This window comes from Macrobrachium rosenbergii, chromosome 7, assembly GCF_040412425.1.
Source record: "Macrobrachium rosenbergii isolate ZJJX-2024 chromosome 7, ASM4041242v1, whole genome shotgun sequence".
Classification (NCBI taxonomy): domain Eukaryota; kingdom Metazoa; phylum Arthropoda; class Malacostraca; order Decapoda; family Palaemonidae; genus Macrobrachium; species Macrobrachium rosenbergii.
The window spans coordinates 12,780,289-12,793,341 of record NC_089747.1 but is presented as its reverse complement, the minus strand read 5'-3'; the positions used below and the strand labels follow the sequence as shown (position 1 = coordinate 12,793,341).

General features: G+C 34.5%; 1 protein-coding gene across 1 annotated transcript in view; it reads right to left on the bottom strand.

The window, feature by feature from the left end:
* The window catches only part of Arp5 (Actin-related protein 5), a 38,034-nt gene that overhangs the window by 17,538 nt on the left and 7,443 nt on the right, over positions 1 to 13,053 (bottom strand). Inside the window, exons 5-10 of the mRNA XM_067106553.1 lie at positions 10,911 to 11,194; positions 9,674 to 9,889; positions 8,051 to 8,272; positions 7,308 to 7,438; positions 4,987 to 5,125; positions 1,581 to 1,736 (exon numbers count right to left, since the gene is read on the bottom strand). Coding sequence (XP_066962654.1) covers positions 1,581 to 1,736; positions 4,987 to 5,125; positions 7,308 to 7,438; positions 8,051 to 8,272; positions 9,674 to 9,889; positions 10,911 to 11,194 — 1,148 coding nt within the window. The remainder of the gene's footprint in view (positions 1 to 1,580; positions 1,737 to 4,986; positions 5,126 to 7,307; positions 7,439 to 8,050; positions 8,273 to 9,673; positions 9,890 to 10,910; positions 11,195 to 13,053) is intronic.

Genomic DNA, 13,053 nt, shown 5'->3' with positions numbered 1-13,053 from the left:
CCAAGTCAGGGGGCTGCAACCAACCCAGTGCCTGTACACCAGTTGGACATGCACACTCTTTACAAATACTAACATATATAAACTTCATTTGGACAAACAGTGCATGCCAGTAATAAGTGTGCATGTCAAATATGTATGAGCCAAACATTACTGACAAGCACAAACATTCATCATTTCCTTTTTTACATATATCATGACACTGTTTATTTACATAATAAAAAATACCTTCCCTGAACCTTTGGCTTTCTGGAAACACTAAGGAATTGTTAAAGAAAAATATGTCTCTGACATTATGAAAGTTTGAGAAACCTTATCTAAAAGGTCAAATGAAAGCTTTAAAAGACCCCTTAGAGTGAAGGAAATGGCCAATCTCTGAGGTTTCAAGGCCTCCTGAGACCTCCTGGATTTTCATGAAGAATGTAATATTGAGTCCACATTTTACAGGACCATGGCACATATTTTCAAACAAAGAATTATTAATTATACTTGCAATTTGTCTGCGATCAGTGTAACAGAATAGCAATTACTACTGCAATAATTTTCATTAATAAATACAATATATACATTTCAAACAGTCAATTAAAAAACACTGACTTTAAGATCAACTACAGTAGATAGAAAATAAAGTCAGCCATTAAACACTCATTTATTTCCATTTGAAGTGATTTATATCTAGACACAAACAATGTTACCATACCTTAACAGGTAATTATACTTTTAGAAACACAAACCTGGGATAATTTAGATCTACATTAAACTATTTATTGTTCTAAATAATGCCTCACAATCGACATGGTGTTTTTGTTTTCATTAATTAAATAATTTTGATAACGATGGAGCGAAAAAACCATAATACAGGAAATAAAACATACATCATCAATTAGCATGATACTTAGCCATGTGCTATAAAAAGTAATAGGTACAAAGGACAAAACTATTGCATTAGTAACACACTATTAACAGCAAGGTTCAAATCTCAAGCAAAGAGTAAATAAGAAAAAACAATTTCAGCTGTGTAAAACTTAACACATGTAATGCCCTGCAAGGTTACTTAATTGTGAAACATAAGGCAAAACCTAAAGTTAGCAAACAAAAGAAAATAAAAAAAAGAACAGCAGACAGCAGATAGTACTGCACATCCATTAGCAGATCCCAGTCTCAAAAAGCTATCCAGTTTATTATTCATGTATCTACAATATTGTTCACAATTATCATGAAGTCTCAGACATTCAAGGTAGGTTAATTTTATTCATTTCACCTTTAATTTGCCTTTTAAATATTGTGTATTTTGCTGTCACTATAAGTTACAATACTGTATGGTTTCTGCCATGTTTTGGATGGTATTTTGCTAAGCTATTTGTTCCCCCTTTTGGTCTAAACAAAGAGCAATATGGTACTCTACTTCACGTCTTGTGTCTGTTTTCCTTGTAATAAAGTTGTTAACAAAATGTCTTGTCATATCTTTTATTAACAAAAGTAGCATGATCTCACACTGGTAACTTCATAATGTTACGATTACAGAACAAGCAATTGCAGTTATCATTTTTCTTAAAAATTAAAGACTATAAAAACATCTTTACCTGTTCAGTTGACAGGTGAATTTGGTAATTTTCAGCAACTGAGGTTGGCTTACTGGTCGTGGCATCACCGAGGAACTCTGGGCTATGCTGGCGCAAGGCTGATTCTAACTCCTGTAGTTTTTCATTTTCTTCCTCACTATCAGAACCACCACCCTCCTTCAATGGTAAGTTTTTACATGCAATCATTTGAAATTATGAAATGAACCTTAAGATACACCAATTAAAAAATATTGTTTCCTATTTAATTTCAGAGCTTTGTTGAATTTATAAGAGGAAACAATAATTCTATCTTGCAAAGGAATCATTTATATCTTCATTTGGAAAATAAAATTGTTGAGATAAATTCTATATTAAAAGCACATACCTTAAGTGCCAACTCTTTTTCCATGAAATGTTTCTAGATAAGAAAACTTCCCTGAAAGAAGAAGAATTTTAGTACCATGTCAGATGAGTTGTGAGTCTTTACAGTGAGTTCCGCTGGGTCTTAACGGTCATCCTATCTCATTTTTGTAGATTTAGCCTTTGAAAACTGGAATGTAGAGCACAGAGGAGGGAAAATGAGTGCAGGTCATGGGTTTGCACAAGTCCAGTTGACCTAGCTAGTAGTACCTGGAGGCTGGACCCAAGCTCAGGGTATGAGCACCAGTTCCCTTGTTGGTGGACACCCTTATATGTAAAGGCTAGATCCACAGTCGAAACTGAAGCCTTACTAAGGATGAGCATCAGAAATCACTGGCAGTGGGACAATGGATAGGGTTACAGTGTTGAGCACCTTGTCTTCTTAGCTTCAACTCTGAATGCCTTAGCCTATGACCTTGATTAAACACCAATACAGAACAGCAAGAGTCATTAATTTTTGTCAGCTAGGAACTGCATTTAATAAGAAACTGTCAATCGTTCAGTATATTTAGCCAAAGAACCCTTCACAGATATTGTTACATTAACGGACAGATAAAATTTAGAAATGGTCTCCCAACCCCTGGGTGTATGCAGGTGCTAAGAATCTCCCAGCTTATAAATACTAAGGATAAATATAAAATAGGATATGGAAATTTAGGAACCCTGAATCAAATGTGAAAAGATGCAACAAGTAGAAAATAAATTCAAGAGATATAGACTAGACACTTTGCTATTCATGAATCATAGTGCAAAGAGATAGGATGGAGGCACTGTAAAGTGTACATTTACTCAAGATCAGATAGAATTGGTAGCAGTGGCCTAGGTATGATTTTAATACTAAATTCAGTAAAAGCACTGCCTAATTGAGGGCCTCAGAACCAGAAGGTTATGCTTCCACTTTTTTAAAAATGAGTAAATTGCCCTCAAGTCTAGCATCCATTACTCTGCTTCTAAGAAAGATATTGATTTAAACTAAGTTTCATATAAAGCCCTACTCTTTAGAACTTTTTGTGAAATTTTGAAAAAATTGTAGGGTGCGCTGGCGCTTCATTCAAAATGTAACCCCTCACATTTGTGTGTATATTCTGGTCATAACCAGCACTTAAACCATAATTAAATGTGTAAAATGATAATAAAGTGTTATTATATTCTTGGTATAACAACAATGGATGTCTAATAATAATAATAATAATAATAATAATAATAATACTGATGAGTAATCAATATAGTGTGATGGAAAATAATAATAATAATAATAATAATAATAATAATAATAATAATAATAATAATAATGATGTTGACGATGATAACCTTCCATCATCATAATGTTTAACCATTAAAGCGGGCTGGCTACAGTATGTGCAGGCACGGTTTGTCTGCACACCGAAACATATTCTTGGCCTGCATCGTGCAGTAACTTAACATTATTTTTTCCATGACGTTTTATTCCTTGTCCTTTTTCTTCCTCTTGGCCATTGCACGACATCACAGTGATCACTTTCACTATCAGAGGAAGACATAATCTTCAGGGATAATAATAAAAAAAAACAAATCACGACACTACGGACATTCAATTTTTGCGAAAATCACTAGACTGGGAATTCAATAGCGGAGATGTAGTGCGCGGTGATTAGGATGCGGGGAAAATGCTGATTGGCCTAGAACTGAATACCCGTTTAGTACGCGCGCTCTCATTGGCTAGCTCTGAGCTGCTGATGCAACCTTCTGGTTGTAACTGAGCTCTTATGAGGCTGTAAGTGACATCCGTTCATTCATATACAAAATGATCATTCCTACTGTTCCATCAAGGATTTCGACCTTGCTGAATAGCTTAGAAATGCCACGAATAGACAGAGAAACTTTTGCCACATCTACTGGTATGCCTAACTCCAAATCGGTGGAGTTTAACTCCTTGTTCTACTCAATTGTAGAGAAGTGAGTAGTAGATTACTGCCTGCAAAATTTGAATCAAAACTGCAATATGAGTATACATTGTGCTATGCACAAATATATGAACTCTCCAGAAAGCTATGAGAACTGTTTGGTGATATGAATGCAAATACTGGCAGGAACAATAAAGGTACAGAGGCTCAAATGGACAAAGAAGTCCTGGGAGACACTGCACATGATAATAGGGTGCAATTTATTAGTTTTTATTTCAAATAATCTTGTATTTTGTTTTTTTTTTTTCTTTTTAAAAAAACATTTATAAATATACCTTGGGATCTCCATAAGTCCAAATTATCCAGGAACAAAGTAGGTGCAGAGTCAGTGTTGATGGGGTCTTATCCAAACTCTTTGCTTTTTGCCCTTATCACAGATTTTATATAAAGGACGTCGTAGATGGAGCAGGTTTAGAGGTCTAATACAGAAGGTTGTAGATCACACATAAGGTTTAGAAAAGGGGAATGATTGAAACTTACCAGACTTGACATATGCAAGTGATGCTGTTATAATCAGCAAAACACCACAAGATTTGCAGAGCTTGCTTAATTTGGAAACAATGATATCCAGTACAAGTTCTTGAGTTGGAATTTAGTGAATGGCTAAAAATGGAATAATAAACAATTGGCACAAAGCATACTGACAGGGAAATCAAATAGATTCTTCCTAACAAAGTTGGTACTTGCCTTCCAATGGCAATAACCTATATGCAATTGGCATTAATAGCAGAACTTGTGTAAGTGCACTGAATAATAGGTCAAAGCACAGTAACACAAGAAATAGTTGAAAGAGTAAAAACTGATAGCAAGGTAATCCATTACAAATTCTTTGATGACTCTAGGAACAACACAGACTAAGAATGAACTGGTTGACAGCTAAGACCTGGCAGATTTCACTGTGGTGGTGCACTACTCACCTAAACAGAAATAACCTGCTTCTTCCTTTGGAAAATTTTCTTATCTGGGAACAATTAGGGGGAAATAAAATGGCACTTTTACTTATGGGCTTTTAGCTTTACAACAAAAATGGACAGAAAATAAATCTTTCCCTCAAAAGCACAAACCTTATTAATAGCTTTGTAAACATCCCAGTCTTCATCCCGCATGCCAAAGTTGTCGTCTTTCTTCTCTCTTCTTGCTAGTTGGGATATGATGCGCATTCTTTCCTGTGAAGCTGCAGTTCGACGTTTTGCCATTTCCTGTCTAACAGGAATATAATATATTTTTCAAACAATACAATTATGCTAAGTTTCAAAGACAGAAGCCATTGTTAACTTATATCTATTCATCTGTCCTCAACAGTAACACATAATTATTATATTTAGGCAGTTTACCCAGCCCACCAAGACTAAACATTTCATTCTTGTAAGGATGACAAAGGGTTTGTCATTAGTACTCAAATTTACATTTTATACTCAATAACTGCATGTCTTTCAAATATGACATTTGCCAAGTCACAAACATTAAACATTCAGCAGAATTTCTGTAATTGATTTGTTTCCAAAACTTCATATTAACTGTTAGTGGAAGCTTGCGGCAGAAACAAAATTTGGTACTACTGACCTGAATTCTCTGCATACACAGACTGGGTCACTTGGGTTTTTCATTAAATATTAACAGGTCAAACAAGTGTGAACAATTCAAAAACAGGACAAAAGTTATTTTAACAAGGTGCTCTTTTTGTTTTGAAAAATTCCATATTCTATTAATGAATCTGATCTACTTTAACTCATTATCATCAGATTTGTTATTCCAAAAATTTGCCATTTGTGCAAGATGAGTTTTAAATGTGAAAAAGTTATTGCTGGAAATGGCTGGTTTTTTTTTAATCTAATCATAAAAACTGCCATTCTTGCTGCTTCATCAGCATAATCTTCCTTTATACACTGGTTTCAGGATTTTAATGTGTCCAAAAAAGGCCATTACTAGCTAGTATGATAGCCCATTAAAAGTAATTTTCTTCTCTCACTCACATCATGCTCAACTTCTCATATTCTGATTCACCTGTACAATACATTGACAAAGTGGACAAATACAAGAGTTTTCTTTATCTATCGAGCAAAAAACTATTTTGATAATTTTTGGATGCTCATCCAAAATACACACCATTGCTTAACAGAAGCTGAGTAGCTACTTAGCAGAAGATAATTACAGGCTACTCAACTTTACTTGTATCCCTGGAAATAAACTGTGACAACTCCTAAGATGATCTGTAGTTTTCATTAACCTGGTAAAATGCATTAACCCTACTTGCATCAATTCTGGGTCTACAAGATCATTACTTGAAGTTTAATACACCAAAGGTACAGTCATCTGTTCAATTGCACCTTAAGGAGGGGGGGGGGCACTACTTAGTGCACTCTAATGGTACACACTCTATGGTACCAAAGTTCTTCACAGCATCCATTTGGCCACAGCTACATTGCTTTATGCCTTTACTTTTCATCTATCCCTTTGGTCTTTCCTTATTCCACTGTTCAACTTTAACTTTACTTTGCTCTAATTTTCACCACTTATTTGATAACAAATCCCTTAGAAGAGACCTACAAGTTCAGAAATGCAACTCAGCAGTTTTGTTAAGCTTACAGTATTTATAACAATAAAATAGTGAAATAACAAAACTTTGGTTGTGGGAACTCCATATGTAGCAGACACTGATGAGCACCAGATTTTATGACAGAATAAGAGAAAACATACTGCCCAGGACAAATCTGTCAGACTTCATTTATACTATCAATATGTTCACAGGTAATGTCCTTCATGTATACTGATCTTAGCAAAAAGTTATCAAATTCTACATTAGAGTCATAATGGTTAGCTGTATGAGAATTATATACTTTAACTCAAATGACAATAATATGAAAGTGTAAGTTCCACTAACCCCAAAAGATCATTTCTACAATAAGGCATGAGTGATATGACAAAAGATGAAAAGAGGAATGTACATCTAAGTATTTTTATAAAGGGCCAATGAGATGGCCTACATAACACATAAATTCTCAGAAATATTGTTTCTCCATAAACATTGGAAGAGGTGGCCTGATGGATGTTCACGGCTATCTTAGAAGAGAAGGAATTCTTCCCTTGAGTTCAATAGAACAGTGACCAAACAAGTGCCTAAAGAAAAGAAGGAGAAAAAAAAGTACTGTACTTGGAGATGGCAGGTGAGGGGTATTCTCTCAGTCATCCCCTGTAACAACAGTTGGCTACTGAATTGTGGTCCCTGTTAACATTAGAGAACTCACCCATCAGGTAGTTCACTCTTCCTTATCCCAGCCTACCCCGACACTCCCCCAATTTACCGACACCTGAGTTGACTTATCTCTCTGGGCTTTGCATTTTAAAAATCTTCAATAATGTTCATATTAAATGCAGTCATTCTTACCTTTTTTGCCTACGAGCAGCTCTTCTGGCCTGGATTTCCCTCCACTGCTGTTTAACTCCCTCAACCCACTGTTCTAAGTCTGCTCTCTTCTTGGGACTCATATCTTCACACAACTTCTTTGGTCTAGGCTCCTAAAATGATTTAAAATGTATATACAAGACATTCCTTATAACTAATGAGCCTTACAGTTTTAATGTACATTATCAGTTTTCTGCTTGTACGATTTTCAGTATGATTTTATCATAAAAAAAAAACAGTTCTTCAAGATAAAGTGGGAAAGTTGTAAAATTAAACTCCAATTAGAGTGGGACTCAGTTTTGAAGTACTTAAGTAATAATTAAAAGTTTCAATATTTAATTAATCAAGTTCTGTGATTAAGCAAATTAACAAAAGAACCTAACAATATTTCAGTGAATCTGAAAGATAAGAAAGAAAACTTACAACTTATATAAATTTTAGTCATGAAAATACTAAAATAATCACATTCCCATTTTCCTGATAGTCAAACAATTCCACTTTCTCAAAATATGTACATCACAAATGCAATTAAATGCCTGAGTGAGATTTAACAGAACACATTTTAACATAAATGAAATGAAAAATACATGAATACCATTTTACACTTAAGGAAATTAGGACATTATATACATCTGACATAAACAGCATGGAAAACATGTAGTGCATAACTTTAATAACAAATAAATAAGTAATTAGTTAATAAGTTGCACTAATTAGCTCATTACCTCTTCCTCTGTAGCAGCTGCAGCAGAACTTGCCTGCAACATTTTCTGTCTGGTCTTCTCTATTTTCTGCTGAAGAACACTTATTTTCTTTGTAAGCTCTTGTGGGGAGTTCACCTCTGCTTCCTCCAAAGCATGCTGATACTCTGGTTCATCAGGCGTAAATTCTTCTAAAGCCTCCTCCAGTTCCATGAGGTGTTTAAGTTCAGCTTCATCCTCCATAAGCTATAATTGTAATGAATTAAAGGCACATCTGCTAATTATTTGCATACACATAAAATTAAGTTGGTCTGCTGAATTAACTTCCATTTACTGTAATCTTACAAACATTAAAATGAAAAATGATTAACTCTGATGTACTTTTAAAATACTAAAACAAAATCTTAAACGGGAGGTTAGTAATAACTAGGCAACGCATTACCTTCAATGGAAAAATTTAGAGGTAAAATTTTATGGCTTAAATATACTTTCTCATGATTGATTCCTACAAGTTCAATATTATTAAAAGTGAAAAAGAATGAAACAAACAATACTGTACAGGTATCCAATCAGCATTATAATTTGAATAAGCACCTTTAGACGATGATGCCAAGAGGCACAACTGTCCTTAACAATACAATCTAATGCGACCGGATGAAATTTTCCCCTGCTGTATTCAAAGTTAACAATGAGTTTTACCTTCAGTTCTCTTCTTTAATAATTACAATAAAGGAGTCAGTAAATGCTGTATAATGAATCTAAGTCTTTATTGTTACCACAGTGATAATGAGCATACAGCCCTGTAAATGTCTGTGATAATGATAGATATATATATCCTTCAGTTGTCCAAGATGAGATTTAATAATAATGTATAAAAGCAATTTAATTAAACTCTACACCATAGTGGTTCTTCTCTGGACTCACAGTCTACTGTAGTTTCCTCTACAGAACATTGTGAAAGCACTTTTAAACAATTAAGTGTATGGTTTTGTAACCTTCATGAGTTTACCTGATAAACACAACTATTTAAAAGACTGTACAGTAGTTAGATTAGAATCTAGGAAGACAGTAACATATGCATGACATCAAATTAACCTATGAAATGCTTCTGAAAACAAATCAGGAAACTCCCCCTGGGAATTCTTAACCCTAATAAATTCTGAAGCACTTGGTGTAAATAGGTAAATTATTTGGCACTGATATGCAAATTTCACTGAACTATGTCAATTAACATGAAAACCATTATTTTTTTTTTTTAAATCACCATGTTTATTGAATACTGTAACAGCCAATATTCTTACTTATGTCCTTGTTAATTTACTTCCATTTTCTCTTATGGCCACCAAAATTTCCAAAATATGCATATAAAAAATGGCTAATTATAACTTTGTAAATCAATTATACAGTAAAGGAAAATGAACACAAAGTGGAAATACACATTTTGCAAATATAATAGATAAAAGGTAACATACATGAAAAGATAAATATGGTATTATATGTTCAACTCATTAACTCAGTGCAATGTATTTTGAGTTACATCTAACAGCAGGGATACTTGGTAATAGGTTGGAGAGCACCTGTACTCTAGAGGACCACAAAACGGGAAAGTAGAGAAAATGGAAATTTACCTTATAAAAATAATCATACCTTTTCCTCCCTCTTTCTTGCGTTCAGTTCCACAAGCCTTTTTGCAGCCTCCTTTCGCCTCTCCCTTTGCTGCTCAATGGAAACAGTGCTGATTGGAGCAGCTACAAATGGCAATTGGATTTTCTTAACATATTTCTCATAAAAATTGACATCTGTCCATCTTGAAATTTCATCCATATAGTCCTCAGCAATGTACATATGGTTATGGATTATTTCCTGCAATATGCAAGAGAATAAAGAATTAATAAGATGAGGTTTTTCAAGCATCTTTCCTCTCTCGGTGAGTGAGGAGTATTCCCCACTCTACCCAAATAACTACCCCTTAATGAACTTGTTACCAAGTTCAACAATTGTTTCAGTCCCACCGAGGGTAATCCTAAATAGAAGACAATGGTTTGTATTTCCATACGATCAAATGCCATTGAAGAGGAGAAAATTTCTAACTTTCCAAAAGATAGATTTTTCAAAGACATAGCATTTTGATTTAAATCTTTTATATAAACAAAAAGCAAAAAATAATTCTTTCCTTCATGAAGCACGAAAAAGGAAACTGGTCTGGCACAGTAATTTAATTTGTATTGCTATCAACATTGTACACTAATAATTTTGCAATAATTGATCAAATATTTTTTAAAAATTCAGAATAGGTCTTTAATAAATTTTAATAAACAAAGAAATATGAATTAAACTGACTTCATGTTTTGGTATGATAAACATAATAGTGAGGTATACAACACAAAAAAATCACAAAATCTTAAAATATGGCATCTGCCCCCTTAGGTCATCTCTAAATTAATCAATTGTATCTTGGTTAGCATTAAGACAGGATGTTCAGCTAACATAAGTCATTTTACTTAAATAAACAAAATGAAAAAGCAAAAACTACTACAGGTCATATTCACACACACAGAATGGATAAGATTCATGAATGGAAGGATCAAAATAGGTACTGGCATGAGTATTTCACCGACTCTTAAAATATCCCTTGAGATCAAACCACCTTTACTATAACCTAAAACTATGGATAATTACCCATGCAGCCTACAGTCATATCTCTCAGTTTAAGCCATTTGCCCTCTCTATTTAATCAGGCTTTATAAAAGTTGTAAAAAAAAAAAAAAAAAAGTTTCCCAACTCCTGGCAGAAATTCATTTACCATGAGAGCTCTTCAAAAATCAAATTAAGTGCAAGTTTATTTGTTTTAAAAAGATCAAATTATGGTTAAGCAATTCCTTACCTCTGCTCTTGAGAGAGTTATTGCATTAAGATGCTGTGGAAACCTTAGTTGCAGCCACCTCCACAAAAACTTTGTCAAGTGGAGGCCTCCCATTCTGATCCTTCGACTGTTCATGGCATCTGCGTATCCCTCAAGAACTGGGATAATGTGAGTTGTATAATTACCTATATTGACTAACAATCCATGGGGTTTTTTAGGATTGTTTCTATGATAACTCAGGAGACCATCAACACAGTAAGTAATGTTTGGAATGCCATAACATTCAAACAACAACTCGGACATCACTAAAATAGAAAAAAAAAGATGAAGAAAATTACAAACAGCTCTGAACAATTGTGCCGTAACTTCAAAACCTTCCGAAATAAATAAAAAATACACAGTCCTGGAACTAAATTGCAAGATGCTATCATTATGAAAAAGTACTGTATTCTGGATCACAGAACACCTTTACATCTTTTAACATAAAAAATATCAACTTATAACACAGTCTCGAAAATTATAGCATGTTAATATACTCTCTACTATATAAAAGTTAAAGTTTTTGAATTTCTCAGAGCACTTTTTTCATGAGAAAACTAATGCAACTTCTTAAAAAAACCAAATCAAGATTTTCATACAAACTCATTACCTGTACTTATAATGAGCCAAAATTCATGGTTCACAAAACCCCTAAAACCTCAACTCTTTACTCAAAAGAGAAGTGTTTGCTCTTGGCAGCACTGTGCATCCAATTCATGGGTTCCCAGGTTCTCTCTAGGTAAGAGATGAACTATTTGTATAGTGAGGTCAATCAATTATTAAAAACTAGCTGGGTTAGGAGGAGGAAGATTTGCCTTGTAAGTAACAAGGTGTATTGAAAAATTAATTTTCTCTTTAAATAATAACCATTTGCTTGAAAACAAACCCACAACTAGCAATTAGCCCAAATCGTAATTTTTGTGAGGACAATCACGCAGCTAAAATTGCTTAAAATATACCTAGAATTATTCTGTAGTAGGTAATTAGATCCCATGGATTGAATGGGTACTGTAAGCCGCACCCATACGACTAAAACCCTGAGAATCACAGAACACCAAAGAAACTTGTAACTGAAAGACCACAGGATATTTTGGAAGTAATGTAATGTATTCTTCTTCTTAATACAACTTTAATCCCATCTTCCTATGGGGTTGGCTGCTTGAGTCTTCCTTCTCCACAGAATTCTATCTTGGGCACCTGCATGTTGTACCAAACCTTTGATAAAGTAAACAGATAAACATAAGAATATACACATTAAACAGAGGAATATACACATGAACCAAGTACCTTAACAAATAGCAGACTACACACATGATCCAAGTACCTCAAGTCCCGTTCTCGTAACAGGTGCTGATGAGTAAAGCTCAGGGCCATTGTGTGTCATGCTCATAAGAACAACTTACAAATGTCTCTTTGACGCAAAGTCAACTGTAAAGGAGAGACACTTGGAATTTCACCCCTTAGCACATTACCTATGCAGTGCAGGGGGTATCCTATACAGTTTCAAAGGTGTACAGGCCAGAGAAGGATCATATTTTGGATAAGGTCCAATATGAGGTTTAAACTATATTTTAATTGGGATGAACATCATGTCCATTTGAGTTCCCCGAAGAACAACAATTTGAGGAAGAGGACACCTCGATCTTTAACTGACCAACAGTTGCTTTTGAGAGCTAAAGGAAAGAGAGGTTACAATAACTGCATGGAGCAATATTTCTCACTCTGCATCAACTGGAATAGCATTCTTTGCTTGGTATAAGCAAAGAGTAGAAACTTCACAAAAGATGAGGCTAACTTACATTTTTCCCAACTCTCCAAGACTGTCCCAAGGATGCTGAAATGCATCTTCCAAGGCAGCCCAAGGGCCCAGAGATGGGAGAGCAGAAAACTTTCACATTTTTATTTTTCTTGTTCACATTAATGATGATCATAAAGCACAAGCAGAGAAGAACAGCTTCAATTTCCAAGTCAGGCAATATGCAGCACATGTCCATCCCTAATGACTGCCAAAGAGAAAAGTGCCGGCGTATGGCAGATGAATGTCGTGCTCCCACCTTACCCACTTATCAATAACTAATTTCCTATTATCAAGCTTCAATTACTGTTTCCAGCTCATGTTGAGGAA